This window comes from Thunnus albacares, chromosome 11 (genome assembly GCF_914725855.1).
Source record: "Thunnus albacares chromosome 11, fThuAlb1.1, whole genome shotgun sequence".
NCBI classification, from domain to species: domain Eukaryota; kingdom Metazoa; phylum Chordata; class Actinopteri; order Scombriformes; family Scombridae; genus Thunnus; species Thunnus albacares.
The window spans coordinates 10238175-10249382 of NC_058116.1; the positions used below are offsets into that span (position 1 = coordinate 10238175).

Consider the following 11208-nt stretch of genomic DNA (forward strand, 5'->3'; position numbering starts at 1 on the left):
GTTACAAGGTGACTGGGACATGTGTAGCCTTGAGTAACTTGTTATATTTATTTAGAGTTACACAACTAGTATTGTCCTTTCTCTCATTTCCCACTAGCTCCACCCAGTGTCTGTCATTTCCACTTAAATATATGCATTCACTGACGGCAAGAGATTACAGTAGACTGCATGAATTAATTTTAGACCCCCCCAACTGTCATTAAGGCCTCCCCTTAGTGACAGTAATACCAATATTCTCCATTTGCACTTGATTGTGATTATTTTGTTACTAAAAGTTGATTTGTAGCTATCTTAAATCACCTGAGCACGTTGCTGGCACAGTAAGAGTGAAGTGAACATGGTTGAATGTGTTGTATTTCCTTTAAAATATGATGTTTGGTCACACTTTTTGATTAAGATATGTCTTTCTATGAAAAACTGGCTCAGCCTCTGATGACATTTAGTGGTTTAATCACTGGTGGATAGTCTGCATTCCTTTCGTGTTGTTATTACAACTAGGAGGGGTTAGCCTGTCTGTATCATGTTGTCACACCCCTCCATGCTATGCACCTTTCATACCTTTGATCATCCAAAACATGGCACTCCCAATAATGCAGCTCGCAGTCACAGTAGGACATTTATAGTTCAAACCTGACTTTCACTGTACTCCCAAACGACTTAACACTTGTATCAAAAATCTTATTAAATTGTCATGATGTGTCTAAGACACTACAGATGGCTCTGGCCCAATCAGTCTAATTATATTTGATAATATTCTGTTCAGTAGAAGTTTTATTCAGAGTTTCTATTTTACGGCTGTGGTGAGACCCATTTTGGCATCAGTAGCCAAAGGTGTGAAATTTCTTTGTAAGTATTGAGGTGGAATCTCAGATATTGTGGCTTTTATTTAACCTCAGTGAAGGGTGATTCATCCTCTTATCTGAGACTGAAAATCAAGTTGAAACCACTCTACCTTGCAGTACTTTTATTATCATACATGTGTAAATTACAAAGTCCACTGTCAGTCAGGTGATTTATGATAAGTCACGGAGATACTAATACACAGACATAATGTAGAATAATGCTTCTGAATGAGCCTGTGTCTCATATTAAGTTTAAAGTGACAAATTCCTTTCAAAGTGCTAAGTAAGTCATACGCCTTGCCCAAAGATCAATAATTTATTACAGTTCCACTTGTTTATGTCACAGTATATATGAATAAAATGTTTCATATGTGAGATTACTATTTTTAATAGTGTCACCATTAAATCATATTCCATTTCCAATTTAATGCTGTAGTAAGATAGAGGAGCACAGAATCCCACACCTATTCACGAGTTATGCTTCCTTGACACTAAGTTGAATTGCAGGTCTTTCAGCACTCCACCCAGTTCCATTTGTTCAACCTCAAAACAGAATACAGAGCAATTAATAAGGTATAGATGGTGATGACGGAGAGAGAAAAATGCATAGAGAGAGAGAAAGAGTGTATTTGATTGTTGTCTGAAGCCCCACCCTTGTGTGGCCTTGGAACCTCCTCCCTTAAGGTTAAAAGGATATGAAGGAAATGATAAGGGTGTAATTGCAAACTGCAGAGTAATAGACAGGTGTTAAGACCTGAACTATAGTGAGTTTCTTTGTCCTGCGAATTACAGAGCTTTCTGTCGAGGTATGTACTCAATCTTTTTTTTCCAAATCCTTTGTCAGTTTGCAGTTTCCGCTACAGACTTAGGAAAAATATGCTTAGATGAATTTTAGTGATTTAATGTGTGGTACTTATTTCTGTAATAGCAAATGATACACTGGTCCTGGAAAAATACATATTGTATTATGTAATTATGTGTGTGTGTGTGTGTGTGTGTGTGTGGGTCTGTAATAGGCTACTTTCGGGGACAAATTTCGGACTTAAGACCAGTTAATTGCAGACAAAAGCTGTGTCCCCAATTGGGAAAAAGCTGATTTTTGGGTCAGTGGTTAAGGTTAGGGTAAGGATTAGGGTTAGGTTAAGTAGTGGTTATGGTTAGGGTCAGGGCTAGGGTTAGGGTTAGCGTAAGTCTCCAGAAAATGAATGTAAGTCTTTGTAATGTCCCCAAAAGTGACCTAGGACAACGGCTGTGTGTGCCTGCATGTATGTGTGTGTGTGTGTGTGTGTGTGTGTGTGTGTGTGTGTGTGTGTGTGTGTGTGTGTGTGTGTGTTCATTACCCAATCTACTTTTTAAGAGACCTTACTCTGAGGAATGAAATACATGTCTTACTGATATATTGATTCATTATAGACTGGGAGACATCACACACACACACACATACACACATTCTGGGATTTATTTTCCAGCTTGCTGTTAACTCCTCTACATCAATGATTTGGATTTTTAGGTGCTAACCTGTACGCTTGGATCAGCACCTTTTGCTTTGATAAAGTTCTCAGTTCAGGCTGCCAAACTGCAATAAGATCACTGATCTATCTGCTCTACTAAAACTTCTTCACACAAGCCAAAATAATGCAAACTAAAGCACTAAACAGCTGCTCTTTTTTGGAGCAATTGCAGTCATCAGACAGTAGATTGTGTGACTGATATATGGACAAATTTTTGCATTCAACCTCCCTCACAGCTGTAAATGTCTGCCATAATGCCTCCGATGCTTGTTGTATTGAGCGTACATGTAGTTGAAAGAGCACAATCTTTCAATCACAATCAGTAGCTACTGGCATGTCGCTGGTCGCCCCTGTGTTTTGCTGACAACGATGTGTTTGGGGAAGGTGTGTTATGGAGGGTGGGTGTGTCTTCATGTGGGTAGGGATCAAGACAAACCAGTTTGGGTTGAGCAGAGCTGAAGCTGATATGCTGGAGACACACTGACAAATGCACCATGTCAGTCATGTTCACTCAAGCAAGTGAATGAAAGTGTGCTTATGAGGAGACGAAATGACGTAAAGATACCATAGATAAAACACACTGATTCCTAAGCTCTTTGAGTTTACATTTACTGATCTCAGGTTGCACTACAACACTGAACATACATTGTACATGAAAGGTCTCAGTCCACAGTACCACCTAGTGGCTAATATACTGTAGTTTTATTATGTGGTGAATTCTCTTGTCTTGTTCTTTCACACTTACAGGTGAAAACACAAAATGAGCCGATATCCAGCCCAGACTCGTAAGTATAGAGAAACATCTTGTACTAAAATGGCACATAGAATGAAATTTCATGAAGAGCAGATAGATTTGTCACATGCTGATACAATGTGTGCAGTAAAATGCAGGGTAGCATACTAAAAAGATTAGAATGAGAGTAAAAATAAGAATTAGAAAAAGAAATATGAAAGATAAAGATTCAAAGACAAAAAATGATAAATAATAGCATTAAATATGTAAATATATAAATATTAAAGTGCTATGGCATATATTGGCCCACTGTGTAGGTATGGGCTGTGCAATTTTTCAGTATACAAAAATGTAAAATTCACAGTTGTAAGGAAAATGAATACAATTTTGTACATGCATGCAAATGTGCATTGTTAAACAATTATATAACTGTATTAAATCATAACTGTTCACAATCTCAATGCATCCATTCAATTTTTCTCTTTCTCCACATACATATGGCTAATAGTAGGAGCAAAGCCACATGTTATTTATTAGATATTTAATGGTGCTCTCTTGTATTACATTCATATCATTCAATATAAATCTTTATGTGTTTCAAAGATGTGTAACTGCTTTGAATCTGTAAGTTGGAGACTCTCATGTCTTCCTTGTCTTGTGTTTGCAGGTAAAACCACTAGCCCTAGCCAGGCAATTGACGACAGCAAGAAGAAGACATCTCTCCTGAAAGATAACAGCTGGATCAGAAGAAACAACGATGAGGAGGAGGAAGATGTCGAGTAAGTAATGTTTACTCATAGGCTGATACTTTTTCAACACAGGCACACAGACACACCTAGGGAATGGCAACTGTTGGGTGTGACTTGTACTTCATATCTCTGTTTGCCTTCATCTTTTAAAAAAAACAGCCTTCCACTACATTCCTTCTTGCACAAGTTATTGTTGAGTCATGCCTGCTGGTATGAGTGAGTGAACTTCTTATCCTTTTTTCTCTCCACAGCCGAGACCCAAACTTTGGCAAATCTGTTCTCAGCCGGTACAAATCCAGTGAAACGCTTGTGAGGTAAAACAAACATTTCAACCCTTTATATAAACATTTCCTCAAATAAAGGAATAAATAATGGAAAACTATTGTTTATTCTGGTGACTGGATTTAATATAAATAGTCATTTGAGCCATCCATCCTTTAATTAATGTAATTTATTATCTTTTGGTTATAGCCCAGATGCTGATCAAACAAAACCCACCAAAACTACAAACAATTCAGTATCTGTGCATGCTCTCACCAAGAGGTAAAATTCTGGTATCTTCTTCTGATAATTTATTTAGATTTTTTAAATATCTATACAAACATATAAGGGGATTGTGACAAGAACCATCAATTGTGATTTTTGTCATTGCAGATTCGGTGGAAGTCAAGATGAACTGAGGAGCAGGTTGGTACAGTGTTTATATTTTTATCCTCTGCAGACACACAGCACAACACTGTTATTGATTTTCCTGTCAATTCTTGCTTCATCCAAGTCAAGACACTTCTATAACTTTAACTAGAATTGTGGCTTAATAATGCTTCTCTACTGGCAGCACCCTCCCTCCCAGGAAGACCCCACCCTCATACACCAGGAGGTACATTTTCATAATAACACAACTAATGATACAATATAACTAATGATACAATATACTGTAGCTATTTCTTTTAGAAATCATCTGAATGATCTACTTCTTTGTTGCAGCACACATTCATCCCTGAAGTCTCCACTCCCAGATTCTCCCAAAACGTATGTAAAGCTCCAGTCCAATACATAGAATGCAAAAGTCCACAGAGAAACATTAAATGTAGTGTGTCATCTTGTGTTTCTCAATGTCAATACAGCACTACCCCATCCAAGACTACTGTCACAGAGGAACCTAAAACAAGGTAAACAACATATACCTGCAACAAACCAACAAGGAAAAATATCACACTGAGACATCTTGTAAATCTATTTTGTATTACTTCTCCTTCAGCACCACAACCACTAAAGTCACCAAGAATGGCAAAACCACTGAGACCACCATCACCACCACCCAGAGTGTTAGGTAGAGAATATAGCATTAATATGTAATATCAATAAATTATATGAAATCACATGAAGTCTGTGTCAGATTTATGACAAAGTTTTCTTGCAGATCACCTGTGTCTAAATCTCCCACCAAGACTGAGACATTCACTGAGCGGGTCAAGTCTTCCAGCAAAGGGTAAAACTATACTTTACTTAAGTAAAAGTACCAATACAACACTGTAAAAATGCTTAATTACAAGTAAAAGTAAAATATATTACTGAAGTAAATGTGCCAAAATATTATCAGCAAAATGCACTTAAAGTATCAGAAGTACTGGTTAACTGGTTATTATTATATATTACATTATTAGGCTGTTAATGCTGATATACATACTGTTGTATTGAGGTGTAACATGTTTTATACAGGAGTTTAGCCCAGAGGTTTCTCTAATCTTTGCTTTTTTGTGAAATATTGGATTATTTTACCACTTTGGGCCTCTAACAGTAATTTCATTGTATCATCTGAGAAGTTTAGAGGGGAAATCTTAAATAATACATTATGTTTTATGATCTAATCTAATGTTTTTGCTGTAAAATTCTAACCTGTGAACTAGTAGTTATCAGATAAATGTAGTGGACTAAAAAGTATGATATTTCTCTGAAATGTAGTGAAGTAGAAGTACAAGGTGACAGAAAATGGAAATACTCAAGTAAAGTACCTCAAAACTGTACACTATAGTAAATGTATTTGTTTACTTTTAATCACTGCTACTACTTCTAAAATTAAGACTTTAGAGATCTACAGTATCATCTTGGCTTGATCTGTGATTAAATGAGAGACTGATTATTTGTCACATCTTTTCACAAAGGTCAGTATACCCAACCTTCTCACCTAGCAGAACAAGCAAAGTGACTGAGACGACTGTTACCAACAGTAAAGAGTAAGATATTGTCTGATTATAAAAAAAAAAAATCTTTGTGGAATTATAATTTAAATCCATATATCATCTATACAGTAATTTAACCTTTCTCTAATTTTTTTCTGTGCAGTGTGGAGGACAAACTTTATGACACTCTCATCCCCTCACCTGTCAAGGATGATTTCTCACCCAAAGACAGGTGATATTTTCACTCATCAAGCCCACAAGACACATTATATAAATCATGGTGCTAAGAAATCAGTAATTATGTGCTGTAATATGTGTGTATGTTCTTCTTTACAGCAAAAAAACCATCTCCACAACTGAGACTGTGATTGTGAAAAGCAGTGATGATGAGTGAGTTTCACCACACAGTGGGTCTAATGCAGGGAGGGCTGTATACAATCTTGGTGACATTACTTTATACTCAAGTTAGTCAGATGAAAGTGCTTTAGTTTTTTTCAGAGATAATATTTTTTTTAAAGGCAAGTGGTATTTAATGTTTTGAATGAAAACACTAAAACCACAATCTATTACAGTATTACAGAGTAACATGTTCCGTCATTACAATGAACACTCGCACTTTAGTTTATTGTGAGTCAGTCCTACATCAACGGCCATAAATATTCACTATAGCCCAAAATGTGTATCAATCCGCCGCTAAAAATAGTCCCCAACAAATGCACTATCTACTCCTGTTTGAGTGATGTTGCCCTATGGTGCCCAGCTGTTTGAGAAAGATTTAAAGATTTACATCTTAGAGTGGGAATAGAGAGGGAATAGATAGAGAGGGAATTCACTAAGGACTAAGAGATAGAATAATGCATTGTTTGGATTTGTTGACAAAAAGAAAAGACTAATGTATGCCCTATCCTTTAAAACTATTACTTCAACAAGGATATCCTTTACATATTGCAGTGTCACTAACAGTGCATACAGCCTCTCCAGAGCCCTTACATAATGAATTTTCATCTCTACCTCAAGAGACATGTAGGCTAATTGGAGGCCCAGATGTAGGTGTGTGAGTTGTCTATAGTGTGGTCTTGCAATGCCTGGTGTCCCCTTCAGTGTGTCTGTCTGCCTTATGGCCATGGAGCAAAAATAAGAAACGGATAGAAACAGTATGATGACAGTTTTAAGTTATAGGGACACTCCATCAATTTTACACATAAAGACGAGTTTACTTGTCATGGCGACTACAACCAAGCCAGTAAAAACAGATGTATAATGTCTTCTGTGGCTATGAAGGAGATTTTCTAAGTTTGAAAGATGAGGGTATTAAACATGCAGGGGAGGTCTAATGAAAGATGCTGAGTTGCATTATGGGAATTGTAGGATCCAGCATTTTTTAAGCTTAATTCAGCCTTTGCTGCATCAGTTTTGACTCATCTGTTTCTTGTGATTAACCTGCTGGAATTCCCCATACCTATAAATGACCTTACCAGTATTTAGATTTTTTTTTTCATAATACTTTGAGTGGTGTATGATGACATGCTGTTCCACAAGAAATGTTTAAATGACATGTCATGTGAAAAAATTATCGTACCCCTTATCTACCACAGCTCACAGTACTAACCGCTGATTAACAAATGATTTAACTGATGTTGAAATAATTTCTCTGCAGTGCTGAGGACAAACTCTATGATACACTCATCCCCCAGTCTATCAAAGATGATTTCTTCGACAGGTGATATTTCTATTCAAGCCTACACATTGATTCTGAAGGGTCTTAATGTCAGTTAATCATAATGTCATTGATTATTATCAATCACTATGTAATAATAAATATTCTTTTTATTACAGCAAAACACCTGTCTCCAGTACTAAGACTGTGACAGTGAAAAGCAGCACTGATGGGTGAGTTACTGCAGGATGACTTACACACAGTGTCAGTAACATTAAATACCAGACAGTCAGATGAAAAATATTGTCTTGTTTTGTTTTTCCAGAGATGGCATCAAAACTACAACCACAAAAAGGACTTCCTCTACGTAAGATAAACAATCATTTTTGGAATAAATACACTCTCAAAAAATAAGGATTGCTTTAATAATCACCATATATTGATAATATTGTGGTCTTTACAGGGCTGAGGATGATCTGTATGATACCCTCCTGCCTAAAGGCATTACATCTAGTCTATCGTCTCCAGACAGGTGAGATGTCTCAGTGGATAACTTAAACAAAACAAACAACCATATAAGTATCCTGTCAGTGGAACATCACATTTTCATTGTCACAACAGTACAAGAATCACCAAGAGAGAGACTGTCACGGTGGACAGCAGCAGAGGGTGAGCGTTGGAAATGAATGATTGAGAATGTGCAATGGTTCTTTGTATGTACAGTGTATTCATCCCAGTTTCTTCTGACGATGTTTTTTGTGCCATGTAGCGGAGAAAGCCCAACTCTGACATCGCCATCCTCCCCCCGCAGAACCCCCAGGTAACCATGCCATGACATAAGCATTACATTTAAGTGTTACATTATGGTAAGATGGGGGAACATCCCCTGCCCTTAAGAGTCTACTTACAGAGAAAATACTGGATAAGTGCTGGGATGGGATTTCAGTATGTACAGTATGATCATCCATAAATCAAACCAGCTTTGGTTCTAATGTGTTGGTAGAGTATTAAATGTAGTGTTGTGGTAAATCAGAGTTGAGTCATTTTGATTTTAGGTATCTACATATTTTATAATTTACATAAAGAATACTATCTAATCACAAAAATAAACACGTTTATTGATTCTCATTTACTAAAATGAAATATTTTTTAAATAGGCTACCTTATTGATGTTTAGCTTTGAAGAGTTTAGCCCTCAAACAAAACAAAATAATAAACAATATTTCACCATTTTTACATTTTAGAGAGTGGTCTATGACTAAATAATTGATTATTCTTAACTAATCTTTGTTGATCTGAATGTTAAATACAGCTACCATTTAGGTTTTATGTCTAAATAAAATGAACATATACAACTGACAGTCTGTAGTGGATGTAGACAACACATAGACATTAGTTTTACTGGCATATACAGTATATCTTCCTCCATCTTAGCCATACAGTCTCCTTCTATAACACCCTTCCTTACATAATGATTTTTCGTTCTCTCACATGTTAATAATGGTTCTTTTTCTCTTTTTATAGTTATGAGTACTCCAGTATCAACAGTCCCAATGTCTACACCACTACATCATACAGGAGCAGCAGGTATTGGATGATCTTTAATATGGCTAGTGTCAATATTTGTGTGCAAACATTTATGAAAGTAAAGACTTGTCTGGAAACTGATAAATGTGTAACTCTCAAAGCAGGTCAGATGACAATCTGTCAAGTCCAATCTACTCTAAACCCTCCGTGAAGAGTACGTACTCAACACCTGAGAGGTAGGAAAAGTGTAACGACATTCTCTCTTGAAAACAGTAGTTTAAGCAAAAAAACTTTTTTTTTTTTTTTTTGTCAAATTACTGTTTCCAAGGTCAAGAATGAACTTAAAACGCTCAATATTAATATAACGTAATACACTTTATAAAACTCCTGTCCCATATAGGACTGTGCTTGAGAAAGACCTGTGCACCATCTGCCGTAAGCCCTTCACTGGTGAAGCCAAGATGGTCCTCGATGACATGAAGATCAACTGCCACGCTTCCTGCTTTAAGGTGAGCAGATTAGTTTTAAGACGTTTCTGTACTTACACAAAGGTCAAGGTCAACAAGCTATGATTGAAGAATAGTTACTGTACATGCTTTACTTAAGTGAAAGTAGCAATACCACAGTATAAAAATATTCTAGCACAAGTAAATTACACTAAATTAACTTATAAAAGAGTGAATAATACTATAAGTAAAACTATGTATCATCAGAAAAGTTTTTTTTGTTACTACTGAGAATTAAAGTATAAGCAGCATTGTAGTGTAGCTCTTTGTAGTTTAATCAGTAAAAATGCATTTATAAAGTGATCTTGCTATATATTTTGTACGTAAACACCCACAGGCCACTGGCACAGGTGTTTTAACTTATGTTGCCTAATTGGATGTCTTCTATGCCATTTGGTTTTATTGTACAATGTACAGCTGTCAGATAATTGTAGTGGAGTAAAAAGTACATTTCCCTCTGAAATGTGGTGGAGAAGAAGTATAAATTTTCACCACATACTTAACTATATATTTAAAAGACAAGTTCCATCCTTTAAGTACAGTACTCAAGTAAATGTACTTCCCTCCACTGGCAAATCATGAACTGTGCAGCTGAGTGCTCAGCGTGTCTTTCTTCCCTCATGCAAGTGTTTGTTTGTGTTTGACAGTGTGAGGTGTGTAACAGCACTCTGGGTCATATGAAAGCTGGGGACAGTATGTGGATCTACAAACACATGGTGCACTGCGAACACTGCTTTGAGGTCACCAGAGGTAAAAAAAAAAAAAAAAAAAAAGAACATAATAAAATACCCTTAGGTCTTCATTTTCCTGAACTTCAAAATCCAATATTTGTTTACTTTACTTACTAAAAAACAAGTCTATCTTTTTTTTTCCACAGACAAATGGCGACGCTGAGTTTATCCCAAAGCTTTGGGGGAGAAAAAGAACATGTGATTATCAATATGTTTTGGGTGAAATGTTGCTGATACTGTAGATCTTTTGGTGTTTTGACGTTTATTAAGATTTATTAAGGTGGATTTATGTAACTATTCAGCATGTTATACTGTCTCTGTATCATTTCTGATATTCTCTGAAGCCAGCAGCCTTTAGGAAACTCTTATATGTAACATGATAAGAGATATTGCAATATTTAGGGCCGGGGGCTTTTTGTGTGTGCAATAAAGGCAATCAATGCATTTTTATCTATCAATACATTGTATATGTTTGCTCTTTAATTGCTCTTATGTATGAATAATGATGATCACAATTTCATGTATATTTTATTCTCTTAATAGTAAAAAGTAAAATTTCTAATGATGATTATAATTTCTTAGGTAAACTACACAAGAATGAAATGGAACAAAATAAAGCAGAAGAGATTTGCACTATTTGACAGAATGTGGTTTTTCTCAAATTGTACTAATTGAATTGAGTTTAACTGTATTAATTTATATTAATGGAATAAAATAGAAGATGATTCCTTTTTAAGAGGTTTTTAGTCCTATATATAGAAATATTATATAT

General features: G+C 35.9%; 1 protein-coding gene across 2 annotated transcripts; it reads left to right on the top strand.

The window, feature by feature from the left end:
* The first annotated feature begins 1556 nt into the window (after nt 1-1556).
* scel (sciellin) lies at nt 1557-10898 on the top strand. Of its 2 annotated transcripts, none has more exons than XM_044366679.1 (25): nt 1557-1648; nt 3101-3138; nt 3754-3865; nt 4087-4149; nt 4307-4378; nt 4490-4522; nt 4671-4712; nt 4820-4864; nt 4960-5004; nt 5094-5165; nt 5256-5324; nt 5998-6069; nt 6179-6247; nt 6352-6405; nt 7673-7735; nt 7852-7905; nt 7998-8039; nt 8136-8204; nt 8294-8341; nt 8442-8492; nt 9197-9259; nt 9361-9435; nt 9600-9708; nt 10353-10455; nt 10583-10898. In XM_044366679.1, the coding sequence occupies exons 2-25, from the start codon at nt 3114-3116 to the stop codon at nt 10597-10599; spliced, it is 1467 nt and encodes a 488-aa protein (XP_044222614.1). In that variant the 5' UTR covers nt 1557-1648; nt 3101-3113; the 3' UTR covers nt 10600-10898. The 2 variants fall into 2 exon arrangements, with proteins under 2 accessions (XP_044222614.1, XP_044222615.1); XM_044366680.1 differs by having other exon boundaries at nt 9364-9435.
* Nucleotides 10899-11208: the final 310 nt, after the last annotated feature.